Genomic DNA, 11,498 nt, shown 5'->3' on the forward strand with positions numbered 1-11,498 from the left:
ATAAATGTATAGTACACAACAGTATTAACAATATATGTATTTACTTTTAAAAAACAATATACGTATTTGCTCCATAAAAAATCAATATACGTATTTCCAAAAAAATAGACCTAAACCTTTGATAGAAAAATATATTTATATTTATAAATTAATAAATAAATATATTAGAAACACAAAAATCGTTAATATCATTAAATACATATTGTAAAAATTTATTTACAAATTGCTCAGTAATGAATAGACAAAAATATTATCCTAAAAAAAGATACAAAAATATTATCATAATCCAAAAAATATTGAAATTTATATAAATTATTCATTATATATATTATTATATTCAAATTATTTTATGAATATTTTAGAAATATTTGAATCATCTAATATGCATAAAAGATCATGCAAAACGAAAATAATGATGATTTCATTTAAATTAATATTAATTTGTACAAAAAATAAAAGATACAATTTGAGATTATCATCTAATATACATATAAAAAAAGCCTACAAAGAGAAAATAATCATATGATCGTATATGTATCTAGAAATTCATTCTCTAATATCAATTTAAAATTTAAATTGAGTACATGTTTGAAAATCATTATTTCTTTCTTTAATACTAGTGTTTTTTACCCGCGCGTTGCACGGGAAATATGTCTATTTTATTTGATGCATTAATTAATACTTTGATTATTAAAAATATATTAAACAACGAATGAAATAGAAAAGTCAGAATTGATGAGTAAAGTGGACATAAAGACTTCTCTTCTAAGCCCGATTGAGACCAAGAGGAACTCGTTTCACATTCTTTGTAAATATGAAGACGATAACACAAATCATAGATATAAGGAATTATCAACATATTAATCTTAAAAAAAATTAATGTGATAGTAGCACAAATCAGGATTGTGTAAGATATATCATAAAGTATAACATTATTGTGTTTATTTCAACTAAGTAGGGATGACAATGGGTAGGTACTATAGTACCATCTCCATACCCGCGTTTTTAAAAATTACATGTACTCGTCTCCATACTCACGTGGGTAGCAACTCGAAGCTCTCCACCTTTAGACAATTCAATGTCATTATAGGAAGCTATCCATCTTTGCCAAAATCTAAATCTATGGATGACAATGGGTCTCAAAATCATAGGGTACCCGCAAAAAATATCCACTATGAGTAGGGTAAAAAACCGCTAAATGGGTATGAGGTTGAGTATAGATAATTACCCGCAAAAAATATAGGGTATGAGTGCGGGTATGGGTACTATAGTACCCAACTGGCCCATATCCGCACACACATGTTATTATTATTATTATTATTATTATTATTATTATTATTATTATTATTATTATTATTTGGGAATATATTAACAAATTAACTTAAGCTATAGCTTTCAAACTCACTCTTTTTTAAAAAAAAAAAGTTTGGGATATATTAATTAATACTCTAAAAATAAATAATAAATAAATTAAGATAAAATCAAGAAATAAACCACCTAAATCCATCAAATCTAAAATTTAAAAATGTATTTTTTCTCTAAAAATAAATCAAAAATAAATTAAGATAAAATCAAGAAATAAACAACATAAATCCTAATCAAATCTAAAATTTTGAAATGTATTTTTTTATGAGAATTAATCTGAGAATGACACGTGTTATTTTTTTTTTCCAATTAGTGAATATTCTGCACCCTAGAAGATTTTCTTTTTCTCAATCCTTTTGCTTTTGATTAAGAAAATAAAAGCAGGAATCCTTAAAGCATATGACATCTTACAATTAGTTGAAGAACAAAATCAATTCATGAAGAAGATTGAAACAGAAACCCAAAATGAAGTCTTGAAGAACAAAATACCCTCTTTCACCAATTTGAAAGGACTGTGGTGAAAGAATTGTATTTAGTGTATTTGTGAATCTTGGGGTGGAGCTCTTGTGAAACAAAAAATCAAAGGAACATTTCAGTCAAGAGAAACAAAAAATGATGTATTGCCCCATATGTGCGCACCCCAGCAAATTATCTATATATGTAAGAAAAAAACAAAATAATTCTCTCACCCAAAATAATTGTGGTTACTTCACCAATAAACTTATACTAACAATCAATTTAAATTGAACTTAAGGAAATATATAGAGTAAAGTAAGATAAGTCACCCAATTGGCATACTAAAACATGAGTATATGCAAAACTAATGAGTTTGAGGAAAACATGAACCAACCTTAAGAATGAGCTAACCATACTCATGAAGATTAAATGTGAGCTCTTCATATGCTTTCATCAATTTGACTGACCTGTGCATCATTAAAAAAAAAAATTAGTAAGTTGTGCATCATTCACATACAGTGCAAATAGTATGCTTATACACACAGCTCAAACATGATGAATAAAAACGTGCAAAATTTGAGAAATGAATATAAATTCGGGCTATCCTAAGTTTCGTAAATTTCTATAAATTATACCAAAATCTGGTTTAGTATGGCTTCGAACGCATGGATTTCTACAAACTATACTAAAATCTGGTTTAAAAAAATACAAAAGCGGAAGTAGAACAATAGAAAAAACATTACGTCTTCAACAATGATTCGTTAAAGGGTCTATGCAAAAATTTGTAAACTTTTGGATCAAAACACACAAAATATGTGAAATTTAAGAATCCAGGATTGAATTACGAACAAAGGATAAACTGAAATAGCACAAACCATCAATCACAACATGATAAATTCTTCTTCACGTAACATCATCTTACGGCATACCTCTGTCGTGATCGCGACATGTGGCAGAGGTAGAAATAGCAGCTATCAAATCTCTGTGTGTCCATGGTAGCTTTGTGGATCCTCAGCACCAAATCAACTCCCTTTTCTTAGAATTAGCATTAAATAAATAATAAGATAAATTAAGATAAAATCAAGAAATAAACAACCTAAATCATAATCAAATCTAAACTTTAAAAAGGTACTAAATAAAGATAGATAAAAACTACCAAAATCTAGCAAATCACAATAAAAAACTCATAAAATCCTGAATTAAATAAAAATATGAAAATTCAATAAAAATACCATAAAAATTCATTTTTACTCTAAATGTAACTCAAAAATAAAATAAAATATTTCATGAAATTAAAATTAAATAAATAATAAATAAGGATAGATAAAAACTATCAAAATCACAATAAAAATTACACGAAAACTGTTTACACGAAGGGATAGATAAATAAAACTATCTGATAGATAGATAAAATATTTCATGAAATTAAAATTTTTATCTATCCTTATTTATTAAACTATCTGTTTATTATTCGTATAATACTCAATTCAATATCTGTTTTGGAATTAGGAAACACGTGTCAACAAAATATAGGTTATCTAATTCTTTTCTAATATATATTAATATATAGAGGAGGAGATGACTGATGCAATATCTTAGATAATTAGGAAAAATCTTTTAAATTTTAATGGATTATAATCTCAGCATTACATTTTTTTTTATATTATGGATCGTGAGAAATAATAAAAGGAGAAATCACGGGATTCCTGTAAATATGTAGTAAATTAGGCTTGAGACTTTTCCTAATTTAAAGAGATAATAAGAACGGTTTCAAGATTTGTTTTGAAAATAAATTTAGTAATGAGCAATCTAGGTAAATCTTAGATAATTATGGCAAATCTTTTAAAATTCGGTTTCAAGATAAAATAACACAACATAAGAAAATCTATCAAATGGAATGACACATGAATTTTTTTTTTATGAGAATTAACTTGATAATGACACGTGAGATTTTTTTAGAGTATTAATTAATTTAAGATAAAAATAAACAACCTTAATCTTAATTATTTTATACTCTAAAAATAACTCTAAAATAAAATAAAATATTTCCTGAAATTAACATTAAATAAATAATAAGATAAATTAAGATAAAATTAAGAAATAAAAAACCTAAATCCTAATCAAATCTAAAATTTAAAAAGGTAATAAATAAAAATAGATAAAAACTACAAAAATCTAGCGCAAATCATAATAAAAACTCATAAAATCCTGAATTAATTAAAAATCGGAATATGCAATAAAAATACCATAAAAATTAATTAATACTCTAAAAATAAATATTAAGATAAATTAAGATAAAATCATGAAATAAACAACATAAATCCTAATCAAATCTAAAATTTAAAAAGGTACTGAATAAATATAGATAAAAACTATCAAAATCTAGCAAATAACAATAAAAACTCATAAAATCATGAATTAATTAAAAATCCGAAAATTCAATAAAAATACCATAAAAATTAATTAATACTCTAAAAATAAATCAAAAATAAATTAAGATAAAATTAAGAAATAAACAACATAAATCCTAATCAAATCTAAAATTTAAAAAAATATTTTTTTATGAGAATTAACCTGAGAATGACACGTGTAATATTTTTTATAAGAATTAACGTGAGAATGACACGTCACTAAGAATTAACGTGAGAATGACACGTCACTAAATCAGTCTGATAGAAGTTCTTCTTTTCTAATATATATTGATATTGATATTGATATTGATATTGATATTGATATTGATTGATTGGTTGATTGATTACACGATTGACTTATGTATAATTTAAAAATTACATATATATGAAAACTAATTTATTCATTACAAAATTTTAACATAAAATTTCGTGCAGCACACAGGTTATCGCACTAGTACCATAATAAGAATAAATTAATGAAGAGAATTAGTGATTTCATTAAGTTGAAAATGCATAGTAAAGTGTTTCTATATATACACAAGAGGATTAAATAACTAACCAGTCTAACTATTCCAGCTGTCATCTAACTACCCTCTAACGACCTTCTAACCATCATAACAAACTTCTTACTTCCTAAATACTACAGTTGTAATAAACTTTCTACTAACTTATAAGCTCTCATATATCTTTTCAACTTGCGGTTAAAATATCAGCTCATTTAAAATTTGAAAGTCTGCATAATCTTTTTTTTTAACATAAAGTGTGCATAGTGTAAATTAATATCATATAATTCACTAGTTTGGCTTATTGATCTATAAAATTTTAATAAATAAAAAAATTGAGAAAACTTTATTATTTTATTATTATTATTATTATTATTATTATTATTTTTTTTTTTTTTTTATTTATTATTATTATTATTATTATTATTATTATTAAGTTATATGCTAACTTCAAATTATCATAGAAAGTCAGATTAAGATATAAGAAGACAAATAATTTCAGCCTTATGATATTATTATTCACACTGAGATTGTGTACTTTCAGTCCAAGAAAACCCTACCCTGCATTTTAGGGGTTTGTATTGGTGGTGTCACCAAGGCCCTTCCCTCCTTGAGTGGCATACATAGCTAAATGCCCCACAGGAGGGACCAACCAACTGTGAGCAAATGGAAGTTAGCTGACTGACCCCTTCCCACTAGGGGCATGAGGGAATGCAACATGGGTACTTTCTCCCATTTCTCATAGCTAAAGCCAAAAACAGAAGGCACCAATTATATCTTGCACAACCTTCTGTTTATTACTGTTATTTTACATCTATTTTCTCATGCGCCCTGCTATAACTAGTTACTGTATAAATGCAAGCAAAACTTTTCATATCATTCAATATTTCTTTACACTGATAACTCTGCTTGTGAGACAACTCTAGATTAGTATTTGCTTTTGTCATGAACTATTATTGTATGATCTTATCCTCCTATTTATCTCTTTCTCCAGCTCTTCTAGACCTCCCACCTCTTCAAGTTCCTGCGCGCCATATTGATCACCCAACAATTATTATAGCACCACAATAAAACTAAAGCGTCCAACTAACACATAAAAATAATATGGAAGACATGAGCTCATCAATTCAGTGCATGGTTGGATCAGCATCACTATTGACTAAAGTGTGAATTGAATGTGAAGTAATTTATGTATGATACATTTATGAAAATGTGATTTTTGTTGATGATATTGTGAAAATTAGTTGTAAAATCTCACAATTGATTATGTTCAATGTAAAACTATTCTCTCTAATTTCTACCAGAATTAACTTTACCTTTGAAATCAATTTTCTAAAATAACTCTGAAACGTTGATATTTTCATTCATAATTGATTTTACTCTACATGAATTGAGTGTGGATTCTCAACGAGGAACGGAACACACTCTAATAGCTTAATTGTGTACATCAACTTCTTTTTTCTCAGAATTAACTCCAGTACCTAAAAGCTCCTCGCATAAACTGTCCATAACGTGTTTAAATATGCTTCTCTTTATCAGAATCAACAGTAAGAACAAAAGCTAATCACAATAGCTTCTACCCAAAAAATTGACTCCAGCTTCAAAATTGATAAAAGGGTTTTCAAACATGCACTCTATTCTTTCATAATTCATTTTAACATGTAAAAAAAACTTTGAAAGTAGTTTTCTGAAGTCAAAATTCATTATAGGTGAAGCAAATTAATCCAAACATACTATAAATTTTAACAAATAAATATACATATATTTAACTGAAGAATTTGGCTCTTACCTTTGGTCCCAAAAACAGCCCATATGGCACCCCACTGAACTTGTCTGAATGGTGAAGCTGAAATAACGACAAGAAAATCATGGGTATCAGATAGCCCCAAACTTAGACAAAAAAAAAAAAATATATATATATATATATATATATATCTTTTTGACATGCTAATGAAAATGAAAATTATATCATAATAAAAATGTTAAAACCATAGTGATAATTACTTTGTGAGCAGCAGCTACCCTTCTGAAGTAGGGCACATCGGCAATGGGGCCCACTGGGAATCTCCTATGAACCAAACCATCATGAACAAACATGTAGGCCATCCCAAAGACAGTAATTCCAAGACCCTGCTCTCATAGAAGGTGTCACAGTAAAAGTTAATGTTCAGTTGCTTTACCATGAAGTAGTTATTTTTCATTGGTTACACTCTACAGTGATATAGCTCCCAAGAAAGAGTGAGAGAGAGAACAAAACAAAAGGTTTTGAAAGATACACGTACCGCACCGAAGCAGAGGCCAGGGACTAGTCCTTTGTGAAAGAAACCATAGGATAGGAGAGCGATGGCAGGGACAGCGTTGATTATTGCAAAAACATCGTTCATCTCGAAGGGTCCTTCTCTTGGTTTATGGTGGGACTGTAAAATTGAAGCAAAATTAAGTAAAATTCATGTTTTGAGTTGCTATCAAATACTAATAGTTTATTGTGATTGGTTGCTGAGAAATTGCAAGGTCAAATCAAAATTGAAGAATTTTCCTTTTTTTGGTCTTGGACTATGTGGTGTTTAGAGGGGAAAAGAAAAATCACCATTGAAAACCAACAAGGTTTGAATTTTTATGCTTATGTGCTTCTTGAATTTGCTACAAATTGACTGAAAAGATGAAGGGGAGATAAAAAAACAAGGGGGAAAGAGTTGGAAGCATATAATTATACCTCATGCATGTGCCACAAGGAAGCATGCCAAAGAGCCTTGTGAGCCCATCTAGCCCAAAACTCCATACCCACCTGAAAAAAATCAGATGAATTTTATCACCCAAAATTAAATGAACCCCAGATGAATTTTATAGCAAATAAGGCACCCATCCTGAAGTTCATTTTTGGTTTTGTCTTGGAAATCCCCTAAACTTATGGTTTTACCAAAAGTTTTAATTTTTGGGAGATCTCCAACAAAAGGAAACATACAAAAAGTTCCAAAACTGAATTGGGATCAGAAATGATAAAATACTAAATAAATTAATAGGACTTACAGCAGCACCCACTGATAGAGCAAATGTACCAAACATTTCAGACCAAGAAACTTCTCCACCCTGCACCAAATAAACCCAATTTTTTATTTCAAAATTATCAACCCATCCCAATGAAAAAAAAAAACCAAAGACACCACTAACCTCCATTTGCCATGAGAATCTATAATAAACAGCCAAAACCGCCATGGATGTGATTCCAAAGCTAGACATCACAGCTGCAACGAGATACGTGAACCTCTCTGATTTCTTCCTAGCCAATTTCTCCGCCAATTTCGCAGACACGACTTGAGTAGGAGAAGGTCTTTGTTCTTGTCCTTGTTCTACCGCATCGGTTTCCATGGGGGTGCTGCGTTTTGGATCCTCCATGAGGACACAGACGGTGAAGCTCGTAGTCATTCTTCGGGTGCGAGGGGTTGAGCTGTGATGGAAACATCGCAAGGGGGAGGAGGAGAAGGAGAGTGCTGGAGGTGGGTTGAGGAGGAGGGGGAACGACGGTGGTTGATGGTGGCGGCGGAAGAGGGGCTTCACGGTTATGGTGGCGGAGAGTCCTGCCGCCATAGCCGGAGCTTGGTTTGGAAGAAGCTGAAGATTGCACAGAAGGTGTTTGTGTTTATCTCTGAATGAAGGTGTGGAGTGAAGGTTTAAAAAGGGGGGAAAACAGAGACCACAGCTTTCTTTGCTGTGAATGGAACTTTGTAATGAAAGTGCTTGTGTGGGGCCAATCAAGGAATTAGTTGGTATACAAAATTGTTTTAAATGTATAATTGATGGGCTATTAAATAACTATAATATTTAATATTTGACTGTTAGAAATTTCACTTATGTTAAGTTATTGATCTATCAAGGACTATGATAATTTAATCTAAGTTTTTGTCCGAGTTATTTAAATAACTTCTTCTTTTAATACATCGAAAAAGATAAATTACATCCTCTAAAGTTTAATTCATGGACTTTCTCATTCCCAACTCATATATCACTTATTACTTGAACTATCTTTCGAGGACATTTTGATAACTTCTTTGATATTAGTTTTTAATAATCAACATGATTTAAAATTATTTCAAACAAACAAAACTTAATTTAAAATTTGTAATTTTAGGAACTAATATGATGTGATCATTGTGTATATTTTCTTAATAACTGAATTGATTGCCTTTACTTTTATAAATTTTTAGATAAAATTCACTTTTTTGGAAGTTAAAATATTGTCCTGAAGCGAGACTCAAGGGGTTGAAACAGCGGTAGTCAGTGATGCTGAGTCAACCAAGAGAGAGTTGATGGTGTTGTCGGTGGAATTGTCGGAGTGATATGGCATTTTGACTAGGGCGAGGAGTGTTATTATGATGAGGAAACGTTTAGGCATGGTTTACGGCTGTACTGATGATGTTGTCATCGTTCAGGTTGCTGATCAGATCAATGGTTGCAGTTCTCCTTAGGATAGCTTGGGGTTTGGGTGTTCCTTCGGTTTTTCGGGGTCTTAAAGGATGTTTGCTTGACTTTGGGCGTTTCTGGCTTTTTTTGGATCCTTTCTGAGTTTGCTGTTCTTTCTTTTTGGATTGGGTTGTTTCCGACGTTGCTGGTTTTTTGAACCCGTTTTGAGGTGGGTTGTACATCATGACATTCACCTCATTTATATAACTATGCTTTAGGAAAAAAAATTGCCCACTCCAATGCTTGCAGTTCTCCTTATGTTGTTTTTTTCTTTGATTTTGGAGATAGAAAAATCAGGGCTTCAATGTGGTTGTGGATGAAGATGATGAAGAAGAATTGGAGAAGAACAAGAGGAATGATGATGAATAAGTATATAAATAAAACTCCAGTCATGATTTAACTAATAGATTGTGTAGCTCAACTGATAAAGTGGGTGTTTTGTTAGTTCAAAGTTCTGAGTTCGAATTCCTCAACCCTTTTTCAAGTTCAATATTTTGTTTAATAATGTGTCACGCCACGTAGGATGTTGAAGTGAAATTTAACAACGTACGTCGTCCATTTTTTAACATCAGAGTGACGGAGGGGCATTCGTTGCACTTTTGAGAAACATGGAGAGTACAAACATATACAAAAAAAGAGTATGGACGACATTTGCACAAACTTGATACATTAGGGGCTTGAAATGCTTTTAAGCCTAAATTCTTTTATTGCATGCTCTATAACATCAAGTACAAACACAACAGATTATTCCATCCCTATAGGAAATAGAGCGTGAGCTTGATTCCTTGAGCAAGAAAATATTTAATCCATCGCCACCACCACACCTTCACCACCACCCTCCATCTCCACCGCCACCACTAACGCTGCCTCCACCACCAACCTCAACCACTGCCGCAGCCGCCATTTCTATCACCACTATCACCGCCATCACCACCACCAGTATCTTTGTCACATTCCAACACCACCACCATCTGAACCGCCGCTTTTACCACCACCCTACAACATTGCTACAACCACAATGCTCTCCACCAACACCATCTGCCACCATTACTACGACCATTAATACTGCTTCCATCACTCTCCACCGCCATCGTCAACGTCACCACCACTACCTATCGCCACAACCCACCACCACTATCGCCACAATCACTTTCCTCCATCGCTACCACCACTGTCACCTCTATATCCACCGCCACAACCACCATCGTCATCACCGCTACTACGTAATGTTGTCATGGTGACGCCACCTCGACCACCACCATCATCTTCATCACCCACTAATATTATCATCTTCTTTATACTATTTATCATTATTTAATATGTCACGAAATATATGATTATGTTACTTTAAATAAAATGATAAGTTATACAATGTATGGCAAATTGTTATATTGTATTAATTTTTTATGAGGCTTTATATTATCTGATTTGATACATTCTAGTTTTATATTATTAGGCTTTATTTTATAAAACATACCAAATGGACTTTAGAGATCGATGTATATTTTTTTTCTTTTGAATTTAATAGATATGTATTGTAGTGTAAAATAGTTTTACACGGAGGTAACCAATCATAACATGTCACGTATGAGAAATAATAACTTTTATTTTAAATTTTAATTATAACAAATATATTTTTTATGATGTGACGGAATTCACATTCCTTTAATTCTTTCCTTTTTGAATTATAAACTTATCTTGACTCTTCAATTGTGGAGGGGCGGTGAGTGGAGCAGTGTATCCGGTCAGATTCACAAGTAGGACCTTCCCGGTTATGTTATGTCATGACATTCTTTTGTGAGCCAATTATTCAATGCACAAGATATTGCAAGAAACCTGGAAGAAAGGAAAATGACCATTTTCAACGACACAATAATCTCTTAAGCTATTGTTTAGATTGATGATATATAATGAAGAGAAACGAAATAAAGCATAATGTAACTTAATCAAATGAAGTGGAAGGAAATTAAAAAAGTATTTTTCCTTTTTTCTGAATATTTTAGGATTTTTTTAAAGCTACTATTTTATGATTGAAATAGAATAAATTTATCATGTCATTAGTTGGACAATTGATGGGACATAATGAATAATTTTTTTATTTCTATGTTTCCATTATTATAAAAATATTAATTTGCATTACAGATAGTTTTTTATAGGCATTTGCATTACAATTAGTAATAAACCATATATATCTTAAGTTTAGCATGTTATTTCAGCCAGCTTATAACTTATTTGAACTAGCTTGAAAATAATTTAAAAGTGTTTAATAAATGAGTTTATTTCAATCGCTTAAAGCTTTTATATA

The 11,498-nt window shown here is 30.6% G+C and overlaps 1 protein-coding gene across 1 annotated transcript; it reads right to left on the reverse strand.

Moving 5' to 3' along the window:
- Window positions 1–5,216: 5,216 nt before the first annotated feature.
- On the reverse strand, window positions 5,217–8,428 carry LOC130738106 (beta-carotene hydroxylase 2, chloroplastic). The gene is made up of 7 exons (XM_057590010.1): window positions 7,904–8,428; window positions 7,763–7,822; window positions 7,449–7,520; window positions 7,018–7,152; window positions 6,740–6,865; window positions 6,525–6,581; window positions 5,217–5,759 (listed from the first exon to the last, which is right to left on the reverse strand). Exons 1-7 carry the CDS (start codon window positions 8,318–8,320, stop codon window positions 5,679–5,681), a joined length of 948 nt encoding a protein of 315 aa, XP_057445993.1. The 5' UTR covers window positions 8,321–8,428; the 3' UTR covers window positions 5,217–5,678.
- Between the last annotated feature and the right edge of the window lie 3,070 nt (window positions 8,429–11,498).

The sequence above is a fragment of the Lotus japonicus genome, chromosome 2 (genome assembly GCF_012489685.1).
Source record: "Lotus japonicus ecotype B-129 chromosome 2, LjGifu_v1.2".
Classification (NCBI taxonomy): domain Eukaryota; kingdom Viridiplantae; phylum Streptophyta; class Magnoliopsida; order Fabales; family Fabaceae; genus Lotus; species Lotus japonicus.

Coding starts and splice junctions, on each gene's coding strand:
- LOC130738106 (XM_057590010.1), bottom strand. CDS start 8,320: ATGGCGGCAGGACTCTCCGCCACCATAACCGTGAAGCCCCTCTTCCGC. Junction 7,521..7,762: donor CTCTATCAGTGGGTGCTGCT/GTAAGTCCTATT, acceptor GATTTTTTTCAG/GTGGGTATGGAGTTTTGGGC. Junction 7,153..7,448: donor CCTTGTGGCACATGCATGAG/GTATAATTATAT, acceptor TCAATTTTACAG/TCCCACCATAAACCAAGAGA.